At 41.9% G+C, this 19,829-nt stretch overlaps 1 protein-coding gene across 1 annotated transcript; it reads right to left on the bottom strand.

Moving 5' to 3' along the window:
- Nucleotides 1-4,651: 4,651 nt before the first annotated feature.
- Nucleotides 4,652-18,845, bottom strand: LOC121960625 (retinol dehydrogenase 10-A). The gene is made up of 6 exons (XM_042510413.2): nt 18,250-18,845; nt 17,044-17,279; nt 9,941-10,039; nt 8,706-8,851; nt 6,733-6,864; nt 4,652-6,617 (listed from the first exon to the last, which is right to left on the bottom strand). The coding sequence occupies exons 1-6, from the start codon at nt 18,533-18,535 to the stop codon at nt 6,494-6,496; spliced, it is 1,023 nt and encodes a 340-aa protein (XP_042366347.1). The 5' UTR covers nt 18,536-18,845; the 3' UTR covers nt 4,652-6,493.
- Between the last annotated feature and the right edge of the window lie 984 nt (nt 18,846-19,829).

The following is a 19,829-nucleotide window of genomic DNA, read 5'->3' as shown; positions in this document are numbered from 1 at the left end:
GATCTCTATTCCAGAAGCTTGTTCAGGTAGTGGCGGACCAGCTTGGGGCCGTGTTAGACCCCAAGATGAATTGCCTTGCTCCGACCAGCCAATATGGGAAGTGAACCTTACTGCCCAAAATAGAACAAAAATCAATGGGGCTGTGGAGCTCGTCCGTGCCATGCAAAAGCAAATGCCAGAGGCATTGATTTTTCCGTCTGAATGATGTGCCATCGACCCCCCTGAAGTCCTCTAAATTAGAGCTGTATTAACAGGAGGATAAAAGAGTGAGGGGAATCCTATAGATGTTGATGAATGTCCAAGCAATGATTCAAGCCAAAATCCTAATAGTTTTCTTCCCTGGATGAGTCAAGAGCATTTTTGTGTGTGCTTACATAAAGGGCTATTTCACAAAACCGAGTCCTAACAGTAGCTGGAAGTAGCTGCACTTGGTGCTGATTGCTTCTGTACACAGAGGGATTGAAACTGTCAGTACAACTCTCCCTCATATTAGAACTAATCTGCCACTGAGCAACTTTATCCAGCCCCGATTAGTCACGGCAGAGGAGCACTGTGTGCTGCCGAAGCCCTGACATCTCCGCGCTTCCCTGTAATGCACAGAGGAACGCGCAGCGAGCAATCAAAGCCTTGAGGATGGGCGTATTCGCTGTCACCGACCGAGAAATCAATTTGTTGTGTTGAGAGAGGAGTGTCCGCTATCACACTGATAGATGTGTGAGGATCGCTCAACTGCCAGACTCTATGTTGGATTCAACAGCTTTAAGATTTGGTTTGTTCTTGAGTTCTGATTTCTAAATCATAATGCTGTTATTTAACCCTTTTTCAGTTGTCTTGTGCTTGCTCAGACACCTTTCACAAATTGTTTGACCCTTTGAAACCTGAGCATATTGGTTGGATTTATTTCAATAACATGGAGGGGCAGGTTACCTACTTTGTCAATAAATGTCCCAAAAATTGCAAGAAAATAGTGAAAAGTGACAAGAGAATGACCTGAATATCCAGAAAACTATAAAATTATTATAATTCTATTTTTAAAATTATTTTTCAGAAAAAAATGTTTATGTATATGTTCTTAATATTTAGCCCTTATTTGGGTAACTTTCTTGTTCGTTTTTATTATCCTTTCTTTTTTTCTTCTTATTTTCAGATTATTTCCTTAGATTAAGTAGGATTTTACTAATTTCTTGCTAATTTCTGGGCAACATCTTCTTAAGTTGCACATTATCTTGTTTTTGTGGGAAACCAAACCAATTTCCTCAGGTTTCAAAGGGTTTATAGACATTTTTCTTTGTGGTCAGAGCCTCACAAGCCTCTGGAAAGCTCAGTTTTTGGTATGAAGACACACACATCAATTGGCATGTACAATCGTTAAGGCGTGTTTTCTGCGTCATCAGGATTAGAGTTCATTTTAATGAGAATTGATCTGCTGACAACTGACCATGGAGGAATGGCAGTGATGCTTTGAAGACGTGGTTTATCTGACCCAGATTTAGTTAGTTTTAGTTCAAGCCTTCGAGGCCCAGGCTCATGATCTTGTTATTCCTCCTTGGGCAAAACAACAACAACTCATTCAAAGGGAGTTGTTTTTGTCCGAGTTAAGGCAACTTCTGCACGCAAACAGGAAGACATGTCTGGAGAAGAACTCTAGAAAAAATTTATTGTTTTCATTTTCATGGCCTAAAAAGAACCCAGTTTTAAGGAGATGTTTATTCATTTTATGATTATATGCCCAGGTAAATCACGTAAAAAGGCATTATTTGTTACATGACTTTGACCATTGCTATGGACTCCGATCGTTGCAGATCACCTTCATTCAATTTCTATGAGAAATTTTATTGATATTATTCTACAGCCATTTCATGGTGCAATCAACATTAAATTCCGAGTTAAATGTTTAAATTAAAAAAATGTCTCTGGAGGCTTTAATGTTTTTTATTGTTTACTTTGTAAACAATACGACATCACCATCGCAACATAGCGTTGTGCATGTTTTGTTTTACCATTCTGCCATTTCGGCTATTTGTTTTTCGCATGCGGTCCAGAAAGCGTTTTTCTTCTGTCGTTTGCCTGATTCCTTCTAAACGCAGCACAGGACTTTAAAACCAACAGAATTACATTCTCCTCTGTGGGGTGAGAAAATCCTGTGAAATTTGCCAAAAGTTCATTTTCATTCAGCTTGAAACAAGTCTGTTTTTCAAAGATCACAAACCATCTTAGGTCACTAAAATCCCCAAATTTTCTGACAAATACCAAGGACATGACCTCAAAATCAGCCATGCACAAACAGCTCAGAAGTTTGAGCATGTGAGTCCAAATCTAGCTCATGACATCCGAATGTGATGCTGACACCAATTAGGAAATTTGGCTTTTCTTCTTGCTTTCCCTTTAGGGAAGTAAGCGGTCGGGGTCAGCTACATAACAGCTCCAGGAGAAATGGTTGGAACTTAATTGTTGTTGCTCCCAGACGTCTCAGCAGGGCACACAGTTGCCAAAACTGGGATTTAACTCAGGTAGAGGCATAGATGAATGTGTTTGCTAACCCCTTGACTGCCCAAGTCCTGTGGCATTTTTATTCTGTATTAAGTTAAATGTAATTTGTGACCCACTGCTTACCTTTAGTAAGTGGTTTAGGAAATATTCAGTTCCTTCAGTGAAGTATGACTGCCAATACAACGTTGTGAAAATACTTTAATAAAACTAAAAGTCATGCATTGAAAATGTCACGTAAGTAAAAGTAAGCATAACTAGAGAAATGTACTTAAAGCACGAAAAGCACCCAATATAGGAAAATCTTTGATTAAAAAAAAAAAAAAAACACCCCAAAAACTTAAATTATTATTATTTATAAAAAGAAAATGAATTAAATGTTTATCAAAATAGTTTCCAATTTATTTTCTGTGAATTGTGTAATTGATTAATAGACATTAATCATTTGGGTATATTAATTTATAACAAATCATCATATTTTCTAAACTCTTCATATGTTTTTTAAATGCAAAAAATGTAATTAACAAACTAGTAACTAAAGCTCTCAGGTAAATGCAGTAAAGAAAAAAGTAGAATATTTCCCTCAGAAATTAAGTGGAATAAAAGTGTAAAGTGGCATGAAAAGAAACTGCTTAAGTAGATCCTCAAATTAAGTGCAGTACTTGAGTAAGTGCATTTACTTACATTCCACCACTGCCTTTTCTGTATCCTCTTCACTTTTTACTGATTGACAATGTGACCTTTTCTTTGGAATCTTGGGTAATCCTGTCATGTGCTGCACATACAGTATATTTACTGACAAAGACAGATGGCTCTTGCCCTTTTTAACCAACACCCATATCTAAAGGCCGCCTGACTCACCGTGTGGTACAATGTGGGAGGACAGTGATACCGATACCAGTCAAAAGAGTAGTCGTAAAGAGGAGAAAGGGCTGGGTGGGTGTCGTTTCAACAATTCAGCTCATCAGCATTGCAGAAGATCCTCTTTCCTGTCACTGACTGTGGTGATTCACAGAATGCAGAATAACAAATATCCACTACTGCGAGTGACTGTTAGTGTGAAAACACGGACGGTAATGAAGAGAATTTCCTCCTATCAGTGTGCTATTTCCAGCCAACTTAGGTAGACATGTCCCATTTTTTCTTTGCTATTTAAAGGTCCAGTGTGTAGGATTTAGAGGGATTTACTCGCAGACATGAAATATAATTTGATAAGTATGTTTTTTTGAGTGTATAATCACCTGAAAATAACAATCGGGGTGTTTTTGTTACCATATAATGAGTCGTTTTTATATCCACATAGGGAGCTGGTTGCAAATTTGCATTTTCAAGGCTAGCAAAGGAATGATCCACCCTGCTCCCTCTGATTAGCCAGCACTCGTTGCCTTTGTTGGTCAGACTGGTTAGGATTAGGCAAGAGAAGTGAGATTGGTTAAGGTAAGAATTTCAGGGTAAGCCAATCAGAAGCCTTTTTTACACAGAGATCGCACTATAGAGCGCCCACAAAGTCCTTTCTTTATGACTCCTTTGCATTTTTATACTGAACTGAACGACGGCCTCTTCATGCTGCTCCGGTGTGTGATTATGCGCTGCATACCTGCATCCCGCAATCAAAAGAGGCACAATGGGCATGATTTTTAATACAAGATCAGCCTTTAGTGTGACGCATAAAATATACCTTGGCAGCACTTTCTAGACAATAACAAAGACATTACATATCACATTTCTTTGCCATCCTAAAAACACAAATTTGTGAGCAGGTCCTTCTTGCACTACCATGTTTCTACAGTTGCCCAGAACAGATAAGCCAAACACTGACTCTAGATAGGGCCATATACGTTTTCCCTTTTCCCGTTTCTGTGTTGGCCACCATGGTTAGCAGCCCAGCCAAGATGAGCAGCGTTGAGAAAACAGTTTTATTACATAGAACTGCTTTATTCAATCTGTTTACTGGTTTAAATCAACAGGTCAGTTTGTTTTGCAGAGGAGGAGACCTCTGTGAATAGTTTGTCTGTCAGGTAAATGAAAAGGAATTTTAACCAGGAGAAGTTTTTAGCTGGTTGCAATCTGCAATCCTCACCACTAGATGCCACTAAATCCCCCTAAATCTTACACACTGGACCTTTTACCTTAATTTGAACATGTAGGTAATGACAACACACCATTTAATAATCTAAATCACTTTTATTAATTTAAGTTAGGTAGAGACACTAAACATTGGAACCACATTTGCTCTGCTATGGAGCGGTCTTCAGAAAATTACAAAAAAAAAGAGGCTTATGTCATACTGTCAAAAAAATGGCAAAAATTAAGAGGTAGAGAATTTAGGCTCATCGCTGTGACTGAAGGGATGACGCCTATTGGAATGTAGTTGAATTTCAAAAACTCTTGTTGTCCCAAAGGTATATAAAATATTCATACATCAAATATGGTAGAGACAGTCATTTTGGGATACTGGGGTATTCACAACATTTAAACATTTACAATTCACTTTAACTGGACATGGTGGACTATGGACAGGATAGTTAAAGTGTTACTTTGGAAAAAATAATGGAAAGCTAGTGTCTTTAATACATTTCCCTCAACCACATGTCAGTGTTGGGACAGCCTGGAGTTACAGCCTATGTTGGGTTGTTTTTATTTAACAAATAATATTGGTAACAGATACATTTACAATATAAACACCACAGATCTTGAAAATAAAGACAAATGAGAGAAGTATGAATTCATTTTCTCTCAGTTTCTCCCAAAGCAGTACATTCTGAATGTGTCACACATGCTAGTTAGGGGTGTGACGATACATCGATAAAGATCGATTCATTCACCTTCAATGCTGGGTGAAAACATCGATACATATCGTCATCCTAAAATACGCCTTTATTTTGAAATTCCCTTCACGTTTGTGTTACCATTTCTGCCCAAGCACACCTCTTTCTTAAACATTCAAACAGTGCTAGCGGCCAAGCGCCAGGTTGACAAGCAGCCAAACAAAGACATTTACTGATATCGTCTCCTATCGATCGCAGGCCCCTGAATTGAACTGAAATCATATCATGGCAGACTTTGTGATATCAGCAAACATCACTGTCCAAAGAATCGATATATCTTGTATCTTGATGAAACTTGTGATTTACACCCCTCTTGCTAATTCAACCTGCAGACTCCCTCCCCCGCTTTTTATTTCAGATTTTAGTCGACACAGGCCTGAAATAACAAGACCATTAAAGGGACAGCGTTGAGTCTCATAACACAGAAAACCCCTGTAAAAAAATAAGTCAGCCCAGTCTGGCCATTGAATGTCCCATTTGGAATGCGTAGACTTCATTATCAACATTTATGCTACATGTATGTAACTTGAGCAACGACAACGAAATATGGTAAACTTTAATAGTGACGTATTTATCTTGCTTTTTTATTATGAATGGCACAAACTATAATCAGAGCCTTCTAAAGCTGCAAACAAATTTCCTGACTGCCTTACAAAGAGCCTCTGCGTGGGGAGACGTGTAGTTTGAAATGCTGCATTGTATCCTCCTACACAGAGTAATGCTGGCAGTGTAGAGAAAAATCTGAAATTACAGTGCATGTCTACAAAAATAAAATAAGTGAAAAACAAAAATTTTTACTGTTTGTACAGTAACATACTGTATATTTCCACAATGACACTAGATAAGGCCGGTGACTACATTACGTAAATAGTTAATTATAGGATAGCTTTTCTGTATGATTTCAAAAACTAGTGACACAGTATATAGATGTTGGTTTCTTTAAACAAACTTAAAAAAAGACAAAACAAAGTCAAATAAATCCTTTGTGTAGTACACAGCTTTCTTTGTTCCAGAGGAACAATATGGTTAACCTTTGCATTTGCTCAATGCAAGTGCACCAGTCTAGATTCAGTCTTTTCTTCTTTCCTTCCTTCCGTCTTCCCCATTTTCATCCTCAGTGGTTGTTTCCTCATGCTTGCAGGTTTATGTGCCTCTGTTCGTGTTACAAACAGCGCCCCCTAGATCCCATTCTTCGCCTCGTTGTTGTTCATGGCCTCTTTTCGTTGAGCTAGGAAGGGGTACATGCACTTGTCGGCGCCTAGGAACCGGTACATGCACACAATGGCCTCAAAGGGCAGGATGCTGCAGAGATGGGACGGGGATAAGATTAGTGACACAGAATACTGTATGGTTTATCGAGAGTAACGACATTAAATGAGGGGGTGTATGGGAAAATAATAGAGTGACAGCAGCTCACCTTTTCATGAAGTTGACCATATAGACGATGCGAGGTGTACAAATCATGGGCTGGTCAGTGAGGATGGCCCTCATGGCCTGTTTGACGCAGAATTCTGGCTTCAGGGGAGGCAGAAAAGGCTCGATCTCCTTTCTGAATGGAAATTAAAACATATCAGTTATTTACTGGCCCTGAATTCTGGGAACTTGAAGTCTAATTTGCAGCATTAGCTCAATCCGTGGAAATTTGGTTTGGGAACCAGAAGGTTGCTGATTCAAGTCCCCATACAAACAAAGTATAAAGAGCGGACAGGCAGCTAAAGAGGTGTCAATTCACCTCCTGAGCACTGCTGAGGTGCCCCCGAGCAAGGCACCAGAACCCCAAATTGCTACAGGGACGCAGTTCATGACTGACACTGCGTTACCCACTTGTTGCGCATGTGTGCTGTGCGTGTAATGAGGATTTGTGAAAAGTCTCATTTCATTAGCCAGTTTCATGAAAAACTGTGTAGATTTACAAATAATAAAGTAAATTGAAATTGAAGACTGGCCAAGATTTGAAATTTGGTTAGGAAAGACGATTATATTTTAAATCATTCAGAACAGTTAGTCAATCCATGAATACAGTGATACTACAAATCAGTGGCTACGTTTATATGCAAATATCGCTGCAGCAGCCTTCTCAAAAGGATGAAGGAAGAAGAGAGCATCCAACAAGTCCGCCACCAGTAGTGAAAAATCCTATTTTGATGCAAAGAAACAAAAATGACCAATGGCTCCAGCAGTTCAACTTATCATATATATACATATCTGGACGTGATAAACGACGTGTTAAGGCACGCTATTATGAGTATGCACTGCTGCATGTAAACAGGAGTCTTAGTGAAATATTTATTTTCATTAGACATGTGAACAGCTTAGTAGGAATATTGTCTTTTTTGGTATAAGGGCAATAAATTGTGCAATATTTTGCAAGTCTCTTAGGTGTCTGCGCTCAAGTCTCAGGTCCTAAACTTTGATCTTCGAGTCCTTAGCAATTCATAATGCACTCTTTACCAAACTTAATGCAATTTTAACAACGAAGTTAGAATGAATTAAATTCACAAAAACTAGCAATACGTTTTAAAACATGCAGTTTGTTGGAAGTTGTTGCGTCTCTGTAATTTCAGTCTGAATGTTTTGCATACAGCAGTTTGTTTTTGTTGACCAACAAGTGGTCTAAGGAAATAATCTTTGGTATCATTTTTTGGATTGGTTCAAAAAAAAGTGGATCTAGGGAATTTAGTGTCGATTTGCAGGAAATGAGTAGCATAAGTGTTGGCTGATTCAAGGAAATAAATTGATTCATGGCACTTTTTAAATAGAATATGTTTTTATCTTTGGGCCTGAGTAAAGATATTACGTACTCTCGCGTAAAAAGGCTCAGAGTCCAAGGGAAATCATGTGTCAATAGTGTTAAAGTCCAAGTTGAGTTTCAAGTCAAGCGTAAATTCATCAAATTTGTTACTTAAATCTGACTTGACTCCACAGCTCTGAGTCATACTGGTTGAAATTACAAAGGTTGTAAACAGTTCCTGCACACAGTAATAGTGACTGCTCCAAAGCGGAGAGACAATAAAGCCAGAGAACGTGCCACCTGCTGACTGTAACCATCAAACAAAGTGAGGACTATAAGCACAGCAGAAGGGGGGAGTAAGCCCAGGTGCACCTGTTGGTGAGGTTTTCCCCTGGGAAAGTCTTTGTTTAGGCAGAGCGCCGACCAATAGCACACAAGTGACTTTATCATTTCTCTGTAACACAACACAAACCATCAGCTGCTGCTTTGAACTTCAAAAAGGTGTTTGCGAGGCAATTTTACACAGTGAAAATTAGAGATGACTAACTCATCCCAGGTGCAAGAGGGCTTTAAAACACAAAAAACAGTTATATTTTCTAGTGTGTGTGTGTGTGTATGTGTGTGTGTGTGTGTGTGTGTGTGTGTGTGTTAGAGCTAACCTTATCCTGCAGCCTTTGAACATTCCCGTGTCGACCAGGTAAGGGCACACCAGCGTCATGTTGATGCCATCCTTCTCTGAGGCCTTCAGCTCATGGCTCAGTGACTCGTGGAACCCAATGGCACCGAATTTACTGGCACAGTAATCCTGAGGGAATAAATAGAGAACAGGTTAGCCCTGTAAAACTGTGCCCCTGCCCGCACCCAGGGACCACAGAGAACATTATCAAACATGCCCCACAGGCGCAGAGGTCTCTCCTTGCTGTTAATGATACAGCCACAAAAACCTGAGCGAGCCTGTCCGCTGTTCTACGGTTTCATTAGCATTCTTCTCCTGTGCATCAGAGGACTGCTCGGCTTGGCAGGAAGGTTTTGATGTGGTTCGCCGTGGAAATAATCTTTTTAAAAAAAGACTTGGGCAAACACAGATGCATGTCGATAAACACAGGGAGGATAAAGAGATTTGACTGTGCCCACATAACAAGCGAGGGCTTTGGTTCCCTGAAATTAATGTGCACGCCTGAAATCACATTCAAGGCATTTCCAGGAAGCATAATAGCTTGACAAAAACTGACTAAACTCCTGTTCCTTTGAAGGGGGACTTAATCATTATGGATGAATGCCTGTACAACAAAAGCAAACGTGCAGCTATAAAAACAAAGGCAAGCGGAGTAGTAGTCCCCGTAGACCATCTGAAAATGACACCATTCTCAGCCAGGCGGATAAATGAGGACTCTGAAATACCAAAATAAAACCTTTTAAGAGGGCTAAAAAGTTTGACTCCTCTGTGGTTATGGAGATGAATGACACTACTTAATGTTTTAATGTACATTAAAATAACTAAAAGAACTGGGGGAGACAAAAAACTATAGGAAGGAAAACCTTATCCATTGAAAGCTGCTGTGAACTGAATACTGAGCGAGCACCAAATTGTTCACAAAGCAGTGATGAAGATGTCTCTGTCCCTTGGGGAGCTGTCAGCTTATTCTGGCCCTGGGGCCAGAGCCCAATAGGGGCCCCACACCCCCACAGCTGAAGATAGAGGAATCTATAAGAGGCTCCCCAATGCTCATCTGTGTCCCTTAATTTAACGGGTGGAGGAACAACTAGAGAAAGGGGGCCTAACCTCCCTCTGCGCAGTGTGCTAGCTGGCACGCTGGGGCCTTCGGAGAAAAGGCACTGGTTTTGGATGGTGGGAACGATGGGATGTGTATGTGTTGTTGTGTATGATACTAACCTCCACTCCAGCTGTGCTGAATAAACCCAGGGAGCTGGCAACCGTCACAATGTGACCATGATTCAGCTCCAGCATCTTGGGGAGAAACGCCTTGGTGGTCTGGGGGAAGGACAGAAGAGACAGAAGGGCAAAGGGAAAAAAGAGGAAGGTTAGTTCACTTGTGCAGTTTGTCTGTGCCAAAGCCCTTTGATCCTCTCTGTCTCCCTCTTATTCCCCCTCTCCATCTGTTTCCCCCACTTCTCCATGGTGATGCAGAGAGAGGCGTCTGAATGAGAATTCATAACACACACACACAAAAAAAAAATCACACTGTGCACAAGAGGTGCAGTATTTGCAAATATGAAAGTAAAAGTTTCCTTTGTGAAAGGTGTGAATTAGATGTTGAAGGAAGAGAAGGATGAGGGTTTTCCCTTCTTCACTGAACAAACAGGTATGTGGTGTGTGTGTGTGTACGTGTGTGTACGCATGTGTGCGCCGCTGCACAATCTGTGCTTTTCCCACACAGATCTGGTGCCCGTCGTTGGGCCCGGCTCTAAAGACTTGGTGACAACACCAATCATAGGCCTTCGTTCACTCAACAACAATACAATTCAGCCTCTCGTCTACCTGCACAGCCTCGCGCCCTGCCCGAGCAGCAGAACAATCGGCAGCGAGATGAGCTCTGAGATGAAAGAGTTTCACCCAAGTGCCACGTGAGAGCCCGAGTGGTTTCACCGGCCAGTCTGATGACTGTTAGTGAGGTGGTGAGAAAAGAGACCCTGCGGTGGAGATTCAGAGAGCAGTTGATTAAGCAATGGATTAATTCCTCATTCTGTCCGTCTGCTGACACTGGACTCAGCATGAGCCAATCAGCAGGTGTGACATGTGACGGCAATGACAGGAACTGACCAATCACTCTCTCTCTAGGAGGTCTACAAACAACCCGCAGGCCTTTTGTTGGGAGTGCTGCTAGATGTATTCCAGTCAGATGTTTGCTGCCATAGTGAGGAACAATGTAGCATGCAACACTACTCTGAAATGTCACTGAGGTTGCAAATGAAAACATGTTTATGTCACAATAACATGAGATTCTAAGTGGTGCAGAAACAGTCAGTCCATGCACTTCAATCAGCACCAATTTAAGTAATACCCCTTTCCCACCAAAGTCAGCACATGCATGGGTTTTTCAAACATGGGTAAACCCGCTAAAAATAGGCAATATACAGCTTTTCTGTTGCCAGTAGAACAGGGCTGTGTACACGGCTCAGCAGTAGATGAGTGCATTATTCTCTTTCAAACTTGGTGTAGACTAATTTGGATTGATGTTTTAGTACTGCCAAGGAGGAGATGGACGGTAATTAGTCATTGCATCTCGTCAATTAGAAGTTGAAACGAGCGCGTTCGCCCGGGTGTTGTGTTCCCATCAATGCTGATGGGATCTAGTGGCAATAAATACCCATGTCTACTGCAGAGTCATTTGACGCGGGTGGGAATGCAGATTGTGTGCATTCTCATTGCATTAAAAGTTGTTAGTGGGTTTTTGTGCAATCGGAATGAGGCTTAATCCATGCACTTTCAGTGCCAATTTTGACATTTGTAGGCATCACTTTGGTTTGTGAAAAATTGGGGTGAGCATTTGTTATTCCTTTTGACAGTTTCATTCCTAGCCCCTGATATTTCTGCGGTCATATAACTAAAAGGTATCCTTTTCATTGGTTGGTACAGTATTTAAGTGTGGCCAGATAAATGATTCAGCCTGCTCTGTAAACATTTGCTGGAGGGGAGCGCAGAGCCAGAGAGCGCATGGTACCAGGTAGTACAGCCATGAAACCACTGGCAAGGGAGGAAAAGCCTCAATAAAACTGCAACCAGAGATTAACTGCATCGGACCTAGACTGACTTCTGGTGTAATCTCTGCTAAGCTTTACATCTGTATTCCTCCTCGTTTGGTGCTGTAAAAAAACCCAGCAAGGAATAAGTCAGATCCCAAAAAAGGCCTCAGTGAGAATGATGACTTCACCGTTTGAGTTCTTTAGCAAGGTACAGTACAACTGATCTGACTCAGCTCCAAACATCTGCACTTTTTTGCGGGCATAATTTTTTTTGCTGCAATATTCAACTCATCAAATGATGGGGCCCAAAGAGAGGGAGCGAGAGCACATGAGGCCTGGGCAAAGCTGAGAAAGGCCTCTGCGAGCCAGAATGGCAGTGAATGAGGGAGAGAGTTGCGTGCAAATGAAGCATTAACTTAAGATATGCCCATACCTGACTTGAGCCAAAGTTTCCCACTCCCACAGCAACTTTCAGAGAGCAGGGAATGACTTGATCTGGCACAGTGCTCTCCGGCTAAAGCCAACACTCAGATACAACTGGAGTATTTTGCTGAGTGGTCTGAAAATAAGTGGAACTGATGGAGGAAAGGCTGAGTCCCTCAGCGGGAGGACGGGGCAAAACGTGAACAAACGTCCCGTCTCTCTCCCACCCTCCTGTGATGTCCTGCTTCTCATGGCAGCTCTGGCATGTGGGTATGACCCCCGCTGACCTCTCAGACACAAAATGTGTGAAGGCAACCAGGGGCTCGTGTCTTACATCAGAGCGGCCGTAATTGGGTCTCAACGCTCCCTTGTTCCGCTAAATTACCCGCTGACACAGTCGGGCCTCCTTGGCCTATGTGGGGGTGCCTTGCCCGCTGCACCCCCTAATTGGTGTGTGCCCCCAGGAGCATTTAAGCCACACAAAGCGTCTTGCAGCTGGGGTGTCAGGCTGCATTAGTGCTAGAGCCTGACCAACAGGAATATGAACAAAATATTGGCCTTAGCATCAGACCAGATGGCCATTTAATTGGGCTGACTTCTCTCTGGACGAGAGAATGAAGGAGAGGGAGAAAAATCCCAGAGTTCAATCGTCTGATCCTGCAACAGATCGTGGAATTTGAGTGGGTCGCGTTTACAGGTCGTCAGAGATGATGGATGCAGATTGGTCACGTTGCGGTGGCCATGTTCATCAGTCAGCCTCTGCTACAGTTGACTAAACCTCTAACCTTATCTTGTTTATTTCTCTTTTTTGTTCTTTTACATAACTAAGACTTTAGAAGTGTAAAAAATAGGCAACATCAAATTACTCCATGGGACATACGTGAGGGGGTCCCCCTGTATTTCCTCTATATTGTAAGGCAGGGATACTCAACTTACGGGCTGTGGGCCAAATCTGGCCCTTGGTAGGATGCTGGTTGACCCTATGACCAAAATATTTTTTTTTGTGCTTTGACTGTGAGTTGCCAGAGTGCATTACAGAAAAAAATGCCAGGTGAAGATTCCTCTGAACTCCTGACAGAGGTCCAGGCTGATTATTTATACTGTATGTTAATTATTAATGTTTGCTTATTATCATTATCATTTTTCAAAAGTGGTAAAGTAGAAATAAAAAGATCTGCACATCAAGTAGCTTCCGTGAGAGGGATTTTAATGCTGTGTAATATTTCGAGCCTGCATAAAAATCCTTCTAACAGGAGCTACTTTGTGTGCGAATCTTTCTATTTTTACTTTACCAGATGTTTTTTCCATCCATCACAGACTGAGATGTGTGTTGCTTTTTTTTAATGTTTTTTTATTTTGCAGGTGGCCCTGGGCAAAGCAAGTTTAGTATCTGTTTCAAGGGGTTCGTTCAGTTGAAAACCTTTGATGTAGTAGACTCACTGATTAGACCTTGGCTGTTAAACTCAGAATATTGAATGTTTTACCTGAAGAACTTATATCAACTAAGGACAACTTGAAATTCTGATTTAAATTTACTTCATATGACTTATTTTCACATACATTTTTAAATTTCATTAAGTCTATTTAATGTTGTTTGGTTTGAACACACTTTTTAAAGAAGTGTTCGATAAATGATAGCTCTGCATGTAAAAAAAAAAACTATGTATGTGTACTGTAGTAATGGCAGTGCTTTTAGAAGTCAAACATCAGAAGATAAAATGTTGCTTCAAGTCGAAGTTTACAGAATATTTTCATGTCCAAGTGGATTTGTTGACTTCTTCTTCTTACCCCCTAATCCCATCCCTTGAGATGTGAACAGGTACCTGCTCAGCAGAGACCCAACATGAGAGTAGTCATAGCAAGTTCTAGAGAGGGGTACAGGTGCACCAGGCCTGAGGAGGGGCCCATATAAAACCAGTCAAGTAGGACCCTTCTGCCTGGCTGCCTCCTTTCTCTGGCTACAGCAGGAATGCAGCCTGCAGAACTTGGCTCCTGTCGCCTGGCATCTTGTCAAGCTGATCCACAGACAAGAAACCAATTGTCAGATAAAGTGGGTCAGCAGCAGCTTACCATTACCCTCTCGCCTCGCCTGTGGATGGGAAGGCACTGCCTTCCTTCCTCTTTTCTTTCCTCTGCTCTTTTCCCGCCATGTCACTGTCAAGCGCTCTGCGCTTTCATGTAATTGCACAAGAGAGGTAGGATTTCCACGTGAGGGGAATTGCTGCTTATTGTTCATGAACCACCTGTTGGATAACCAGCTCAAGATGCGGAGGATGATTTCCTTTCATGTCATTCCACTAGACACACACTAATCTTCAAAAACAAACTCTGGTGACACTTAGTTTTTAGTCATGCCGGGATGGGGAATGTACAGTTCTCTCACTGAGGGTTGAACATCACAAACTGCCAGCTGGACTAATCAAAGCATCATCAAACAAATTAAATGTTATGACCCCCTGCCTCATAAAAAACCTAAAAGCACTGAGGAGCTGAATCATAGCTGTTTGTCCGTGTGTGTGTCTGTGTGTGTGTGTGTGTGTGTGTGTGTGTGTGTGTGTGTGTGTGTGTGTGTGTGTGTGTGTGTGTGTGTGTGTGTGTGTGTGTGGCAGAGCCGGATGAACAGAGTTGGCCTCCGTGACTGCCATGCAGCTGCACCCACTGCCTCCAAATCAGGTTGGGAGGAGTCAGAGGGGCCTGTGGAAGGAGGACAGAAGAAGTGTGGGGTCTGAACTGGCTGCTCTGGCAGACACTCACACTCACTCACTCACACACTGCAATTACCATCCTTTTCCTGCGCTTGTCTCCATCTCTGTCGTATTCCCACTACACCGTCCAACAAATAAGAACTTATACAAATCTGTCAGCTGGCTTTCCTTTTGCTTTTTTTATTACACTTTGTGGTGCATTTTAAATGCAGGGAAGGCTCTGAACCTGCTGTCATGTTGCTCTTGAGAAACTGGGTGGGAAGTTTCAATAACTGGCAAGGATTAACGCAGAGAGGCTGAGAAGTTTTGGGGGTTGACATCGCCTCTCTCATGTCTCCCTGAGTGGCCAAACTTATGATGTCTTGCCAAATAGTGACGCTTAACAGATGGAATAAAATTAATACTCCTGAAACAGAATGCAAGCAGACCAACCATGTTGATTGCTGAAGTATTAAAAAAAGAAAAGAAAAGGTGGAGCTGTGTGTCTGGAAATCAAAATGAAAAAATGCAGAGTGGCCCTTTGATTAAATCTCAAACTTCAGGAAAGACAAACTCCTCTTTTGTGACATCCCTTTAGTGTCAGCATTCAATAAAAATGCCTTGAGGCATGATCCTAAATAAACAAGATGCACTTCAAACTTTGTATGACTAAACTGAGGGTATTAGCTGAATCATAAACCACAATTAAACCATTTTAAAAGCCTGTTGTTCAAAATGGATAAACATAATCAAAAGGTTTGTGTAATGTAGCACCAGAATGCATTGAATAACTGTACTGTGTTTGTGTTAGACAGGAAAGTGGATGGGTCCTTGTTAGTCTAAGCTCTATTCATCTAGCTTGTGTCTTTAATGAACCACATCCTCCATTCTAGCTGTCGCCATTCATTAAGTCCTTCTTTCATCTGCCACCCCCCACCCCTAAAGAAACCATGCTCTCCACAGAATATGGGAGAACACAAATACAGAACCCTATTAAAAAATCCCAAATCTGCCACCCAACCACTGGATCCTGACTCCAAATCCTGGATGTAAAAAGAACGTGGAGGTAGCCAGCAGAGCGGCACATGAATAGTTGAATGGAGCATCCATTAAGGAGGAAAAACCGAACCTGTCTGACTGACAACACAAGAGATTTTCATGCTCAATTAGGGAGCTTCAAATCACTGCGGTTTCATGGTATCATTGAGAATGCACTCCTCCGTAAAAAAGACGAGCCGGCGGCAAAAGTCTCAAAATGAGCATCATCCGCCTCACCAGACACATTGCTCAATATATTGTGATAAATACAATCAAAGACGAAATGGTCAATTCAAGGCTATGGCACCAGACAAAGGACACAGTCTCAGTCCTTGCAATTTACTCCACAGCAGGCCTTTAAACCAATTTGTGGGCAATCACAAGTGTCCCACAGGTGGCCGTAGCCAAGCAATGCAATCAATTATCTTTGTGATCAGAAGAGAAAGGCTCAAATGCTCTCATTCTCATCAGGAAGACTACTCCTTACACTGGATTTCTCATTGCTGGGCTGCAACCATCATCTGCCCTCAAAGTGCACATATAAAAACGCCATGATAGCACCTGCCCTGTTCAGCGCTGCAGCTTATGCTTATCTAAAGTGCAACATATTCACTCCGTCAAGTTCATGTAGCCTTTCAGTTTCACACTGAAAAAGGCCAAAAGAACGCAGCCAGAGTAAAATCTGATACACAACAAATCACCGCCTGCCAACACAATGTGGTGAGCTGATCCAGCCCACAAACAGAACCCCCAGCTTCCATCACGCAAGTCAGCTTTGTGCAGATCTGAGAGGAGAGAGACGGAAAGGCTGACATACCACGGGGATCATCACTGAGCGGGGGATGCCAACAAGCAACGAAGGACTTAAGAAGCCAAACCCGTGACTTTTTTCTGGCAGAAATCAGAGCTGAACATGTACTTCAACTATTTATGGTCATGCTTTGTTAATCCTGGGAGGCACACACCTTTGAGTTTGGCACACGGAGGGATAAGATCATGATTAAGGATGCAAGATAGATTCTTTGGGACCTGGCATCACAATAAGCACATCTGATAACACGGTGCTCATGGAAACTGAAGCGCATTTATCAAACCATCAAACTGTAAATCCTCATATCCACATACAAGTTGGCATGCTTCAACTCACCCAGAAGTGGGCATGGCAGTTGACCACCATGGTGCGCTCAATCAGCTCGTCGGGGCACTCCAGGAGATGGTGGCCAGAGACGACGCCAGCGTTGTTGATCAGTATGTCCACATCTCCCACCTCTCGACGCACCTTCTCAGCTGTGGAGTACACACTCTCCCGCTTTCCCACATCACACACGTAGGTGTAGACCTGCGGCTGGAAAGGTGGGACCTCTTCGACCCCTCCAACAGGCCCTAGAGGAGAAAAGAGAGGATAAAAGCGTTCAGTTAAAAAATGGGCACAGCTAAAACTAACAAATCAGAATTGTTGAGTGAAATAAGATGGGCAAACATTTAAAATTAGTGGTGATGTGTTAGTCTGCAGGGATGTAGGCTATGTTAAGCCCGAATCATGAAACAATGGCCAGAAAATTCTTTAAAAAAAAAAAAGGATTTAATTGATGTGTTTATGGGCCTTTTTGACAAAATGTAGAAAAATAAAAAATAAAAAACTGCACACATGGAAATCATTTTGTATTTGATACTTTGGGCTTTTATGGTCATCAATTTATCACAAAAATGTCTCTTTTTTTTAGAGACAAAGACATTTTTCATAGCAATTGGAACACTTCAACTGTTTTTTGTGTTTTTTTTTCCAAATAGCAACTTTTTTACCATCTTTTCAGTGCATTGTAAATGGCAAAAAAATATCTGCCCTCATTCAGGCAAACAAAGATGGACTTAACATTTTCCTCAGAAGACATTTTCAGGAAAACCATCCAAGGTCTCCAGTTTGTGAATGTAAAGTTTAATGAAGCTGTGATTATCACAGAGGTAATTTTTCATACAATGAGGTCAAGGTTTCATACAAAGTGTTTTCTAGTACTGATAATGTGGATGACATGGAGGTCACAGTATGTTGTGTATCAAATATGATAGGCATTATAGGGTTAATCGTCACTTTTCAGTCAAGTGTTGCACACTTTTGGAAAATAAGAGCTCACCTGAGTGATTATTTAGCCGCTAGAGTTGTGTTAAATCTAAAATTGTAGGCAAAGATGTCTGCAAGGCATTGCAACCATGTCTACACAGCTCGCCATGTGAATGAGTGTGCTCATTGTCTAGATAATAAAATATGATTTGCTACTTAACGCGCAAAACAGGACATTGACCGTGCGTAAAACCTGGTGACATCCTCATTACTCCAAAAGAAAACGGGACTCACCGTCTTTGGTTATGGGAGTGTCCAGTTCATGGTATATCTGCCGCACCATCTCCGCTGTTTCCTCGTTGCTTTGGCTGTTTATGTCCCATAACACCAGTATCGCTCGTCTCCGGGCGAACTCCTTGGCGAAGAGCCGCCCGAGGCCGCTTCCGGCCCCGGTGATCACGCATACCTGTCCCGCCACGCTCTTCTCCTTGGGACGCACAACCCATTTCGCCCCGGCAGTTACAAAAGCCCAGAGCACCTTCAAAATAACCACGAAAAACTCCGCGATTATTATCATCATCTTGCTTTCAAATCAGTTCAAAAACAAGCAGCGGAAGGAACGTAGTGAATGTTTCCCCTCTTGGTTTGCAGCGAACAGGCAGGGACGCGCCGACAAACTTGGAGCACAGTGCAGGTGAAGAAACAACACGCATGCACGGGAGAGGCGAAAAAAAATAAAGTTGTGAGTGAGAAGAGAGTTGAAATTGCAGCTCAGTCAGAGTCCAGTTGCCACCACAGCGAACAGTTGCAGTGAGTTATGAGCAGCTACCACAAACTGTGCCTCCCACTTCCTCTGCTGCTCCTCCACTCATCTCATCCTCAGCCGCATCTCACTCGCTATTTATGCAGTCCTCCCATCAATGCTGGACCCAATAGGACTGAGACTTGAGCGCCTGTCAGAATGAAGCGCCGGGTCCATACATTACACTCAGAGGTTGATGTAACCTCAAAGATTTTACCTAATACTAAGCTGTTGCGACCCCCTCCCCCTTCCCCATGTACTAATATCGCAAATGCAGATTAGAGAATAAGCTTTTAAAAGCCACTGCTATTTGTTTTTTTTAATCACTTTGTTGTAATTTTATTTAAAACTTTTATTTGTGATAATAAAAAAAAATAGGCACAGTTGCGCAAACAGATTAATCCTGCTGTTCTCGATTTAACATGACAGATCTTTTTTTAAAAATCAGCAACAGGTTTGGAACTAGGATTTCAGGAATACTGAATAGTGATACCGAGTTTTTCCAGCATGACATAACAGCCACACATCAAGACAGTCCAGGTCAATGTCCGTCCATGCGTTGAGAAATCCAAACCGACGTTGTTCCTTAATTAATATTCAGCCTTTTAGTCATTTGAGGTGTTTTTTATGCAATATTGATCTCTAATCAGAAATCAAGAGTCCGACATCCAGCTAATTTAATGCCAATGATCCATGACGATCTGCTCATTGCGGAAAATGAAAGTGGACTGATAAGGTACGTTACGCACAGACAGGCGTAAAAGGGTTTGGCAACAGTAATCCACATGTCTCTATGGACAGATACGCTGCAAATATTGTTTTTATTCCAGTCATGTATGACAATTTGTGTGTTCAATGTTTAAACGTTTTTCTGCAGCTTTTTCCCCCTTAATTAACGTAGCCTGCTTGCGACGTTTTGCAGCGCCTGTCTGCAGCCATAAAGATGTGTTTGCCCTGTTTGGTGGGCGTGTCTGCAGGGGCCAAACCACTGGTGGAAGAATTTTCAGATCATAATATAATAGACTACCAAAAATGTGAATATTGCATTGAGTGAAAGTCCCTCTCAAAATCT

Source organism: Plectropomus leopardus, chromosome 21 (genome assembly GCF_026936395.1).
Source record: "Plectropomus leopardus strain MGB_pleo_1.0 chromosome 21, ASM2693639v1, whole genome shotgun sequence".
In the NCBI taxonomy this organism is placed as follows: domain Eukaryota; kingdom Metazoa; phylum Chordata; class Actinopteri; order Perciformes; family Serranidae; genus Plectropomus; species Plectropomus leopardus.
Note: the sequence above shows the minus strand (reverse complement) of the source record. Positions and strands in the feature narration are given on the sequence as shown.